At 35.5% G+C, this 2947-nt stretch overlaps 1 protein-coding gene across 4 annotated transcripts in view; it reads left to right on the forward strand.

The window, feature by feature from the left end:
• Nucleotides 1-2947, forward strand: part of USP45 (ubiquitin specific peptidase 45) — a 57219-nt gene that overhangs the window by 9783 nt on the left and 44489 nt on the right. For 3 of the 4 annotated variants that reach the window (XM_006777233.2, XM_006777231.2, XM_006777230.2), the window contains exons 3-4: nucleotides 710-882; nucleotides 1257-1360. In XM_006777233.2, coding sequence (XP_006777296.1) covers nucleotides 710-882; nucleotides 1257-1360 — 277 coding nt within the window. The remainder of the gene's footprint in view (nucleotides 1-709; nucleotides 883-1256; nucleotides 1361-2947) is intronic. The other variant, XM_006777232.2, reaches the window with a different exon arrangement.

Here is a 2947-nt window from a genome sequence, read left to right on the forward strand (position 1 = left end):
CAGACCAATCATGTTCCCTGATATTTAAGTCATTTTAGTCAAAGCCTCTTAGTGCATCCTCAACACTGTCATTCCAAGGGGCTTCCTTAGAATTCCCTTTGCAAAGTCTTGCACAAACACGAGGCTAAGCACCAGGAAGAAAGACTGCTATTAGCAGTTTTATTTCATCATTTCATCATCATCATCATCATCATCATCAAAAAGCATGCAGTTTCTTCCTTCTATGTACATGGCATTGTCTAATGGGTGCTACACCCTGCCTATGGTACAAAGTTTATAAATACAATATACCAATACAAAGTTGAAGCCATTAAAAATGCATTTGTGTGTGTGTGTGTGTATGTCTATGCAAATGCATTAGTAGTTTTGCAATTTTATTACATGTGTAGCTTTCTATAACCATCACAGTCAAGGTACTTGACTGTTAAATCACCACCCAAAGTTGATATCTGTCTACAGCCACAGCTCTGAGTTTCTCTCCATCTGCAGCCTTTGGCAACCACTAATCCGTTCTCCAACTCTATAATTATGTTATTTCACAAATGTTTTATAAATGGAATCATGCAATATGTATCCTTTATGAGTTATTTTGCTCTTTTTTTCAATCTCAGTGCTTTTTACAGCATTTTAATATTAGTGAGTTTGCTTACTGATGATAGCACTTTGGTTTAGCAAAGAAAATGCTCAGATTTTGTTTTGTCTTATTCAGTAGGTTTCACTTGCCAACATGTAAGTCATGCTGTCAGTGTGAATCATGTGAAAAAAGCAATAGCTGAGAATCTGTGGTCAGCTTGCTCAGAATGTTTAAAAGAAAGAAGATTCCATGATGGACAGCCAGTACTTTCTTCTGAGATTTGGTTGTGCCTCAAATGTGGTTTTCAGGTGAGAAAAGTTTTTTTTGTGTTTTTTTTTTATGTGGGAGTTTGTCTTAAATATTTTCCTTAATGATTATTTTGAGTTGGATTGTCAGTAATGCTAAGAACTTAAGATAAATTTATTCCATGTTTTGATAGAACGCGCCAAGAAATGTCTTACAAATGTTTAAGGTAAAGTAAAAGGTGTTTTGTTCAGAAAGTAATCACGTGTGGTTTATAAGAACTTGAAAAGGAATCCAGTCCACTCGAAATAGTTCTCATATCTAGACCTCCTTTTACTATTTCTATTTGATGATTTTTGAGTTTGGGTATGATTTAAGTTTTGGTTGATTTAGAAACAAATATGTATATAAATCAAAACAGCAATCTGTTCCTCTTTAGGGATGTGGTAAAAACTCAGAAAGCCAGCATTCATTGAAGCACTTCAAGAGTTGGAGAACAGAACTTCACTGTATTATAATTAGTCTGAGCTCATGGATTATATGGTAAGTTAGATTTTGTTAGTACTTATGTCCACTACCCTCTTTTTTTTTTTTTTAGCTTTATGGGTAAAATAATTAAAGATGTTATACCAGCTTATGCTTTTTAGCCTGACTACAACCTATGGAATAATTTAAGAAAATAATTACTCATGAATATAAAATTTAAATAAGAAAGAAAATAGAAAAATTCCTTCCAGTCACTTTTTCGTAATGAACTTGCTAATACAGAATCCCGAGTTCTAGAGGAGGAGCAAGTAACTTGCCAGGAATCACATTCTTAGTCTTCAGGATGAAATGAAAGTAATGTTTAGGCTGTCTCTAGTTAAATAGTAGGTGAAAAGGAATGCCTCGCATTTTGAAAGGGAAGTGGAGAAAGTTGAAATGTACATACTCTTTCTGTTTCCTTCTTCAAGTGACTCAGTCTCGGTTTGATTTTGGCAGGTAGTTATAGCTTGGTGTTTGGAATATTTGAGGTGGAGAAATTAAAGTGCTCAGGTATTTGGGAGAAATGGAAGCATCTTTGTGCCCTTGAGAGAAGAATATGGTTATTTGAAAATTAAAAACATACTTGCTTATTTTGATCATTTGTCTCCACACAGTGCACACAGCAGGAATATGTTAAAAGGGGTAATTAAGGACCATGCAAAGTCATTTGTTATTTGGGAATATTCATTAAGGAGAATTCTGAGAATTCTTATTCCTGTAAATTATGCCATTGTTCCTCTCTCTCTTTTCTCCCAACAATGATGAAAATAGCGTCTATTCAAAACGATTTTAGGTGTGTACTTCTAGGAATATATCCCAAGAAACCAGAAACACCAATCAGAAAGGATATGTTCATAGCTGCACAATTTACAATAGCTAAGATTTGGAAGCAGCCTAAGTGCCCATCAGCAGATGAGTGGATTAAAAAAACTGTGGTGCATCTACACAATGGAATACTATGCTGCTGTAAAAAGGAAGGAACCCCTACCATTTGCAACAGCATGGATGGACCTTGAGAGCATTATGCTAAGCAAAATAAGTCAGTCAGAGAAAGATAAATATCACATATATAATGAACAACATAAACTGATGAACAAAAACAGATCCAGAGATAGAGAAGCATCGATCAGAGCATCAAACCTCAGAAAGAAGGCAGGGGAAGGTGAGGGGGAGGGGGAGAGATCAACCAAAGGACTTGTATGCATGCATATAAGCCTAACCAATGGACACAGACACCAGGGGGGTGAGGGCATGAGTGAGGAGGTGGCGGAGGAGGGGGGGCGGAATGGGGGATAAGGACACATATGTAATACCTTAATAAGAATAAAAAAAAGATTTTAGGTGTGTATCTTAATGGAAAGAAAATATATTCAAAATGCTAGACACATTGTAGCTGCTCAGTAAATAATCTCCTTTATTTTATTTATTACATTTTTATTTTTGAACTAATTTTAGATTCACAGTACGGTAGAAAGAAATATACAAGGAGGTCCCACTCACCCTTCACTTAACCTCTATTGGTTTAACATATTGTATTTCTATAGTATATCCAAACCAGGAACCTGACATAGGTGCAATGCTTAGGTTATTCAGATTTCACCATAT

The sequence above is a fragment of the Myotis davidii genome, unplaced genomic scaffold (genome assembly GCF_000327345.1).
Source record: "Myotis davidii unplaced genomic scaffold, ASM32734v1 scaffold68, whole genome shotgun sequence".
Classification (NCBI taxonomy): domain Eukaryota; kingdom Metazoa; phylum Chordata; class Mammalia; order Chiroptera; family Vespertilionidae; genus Myotis; species Myotis davidii.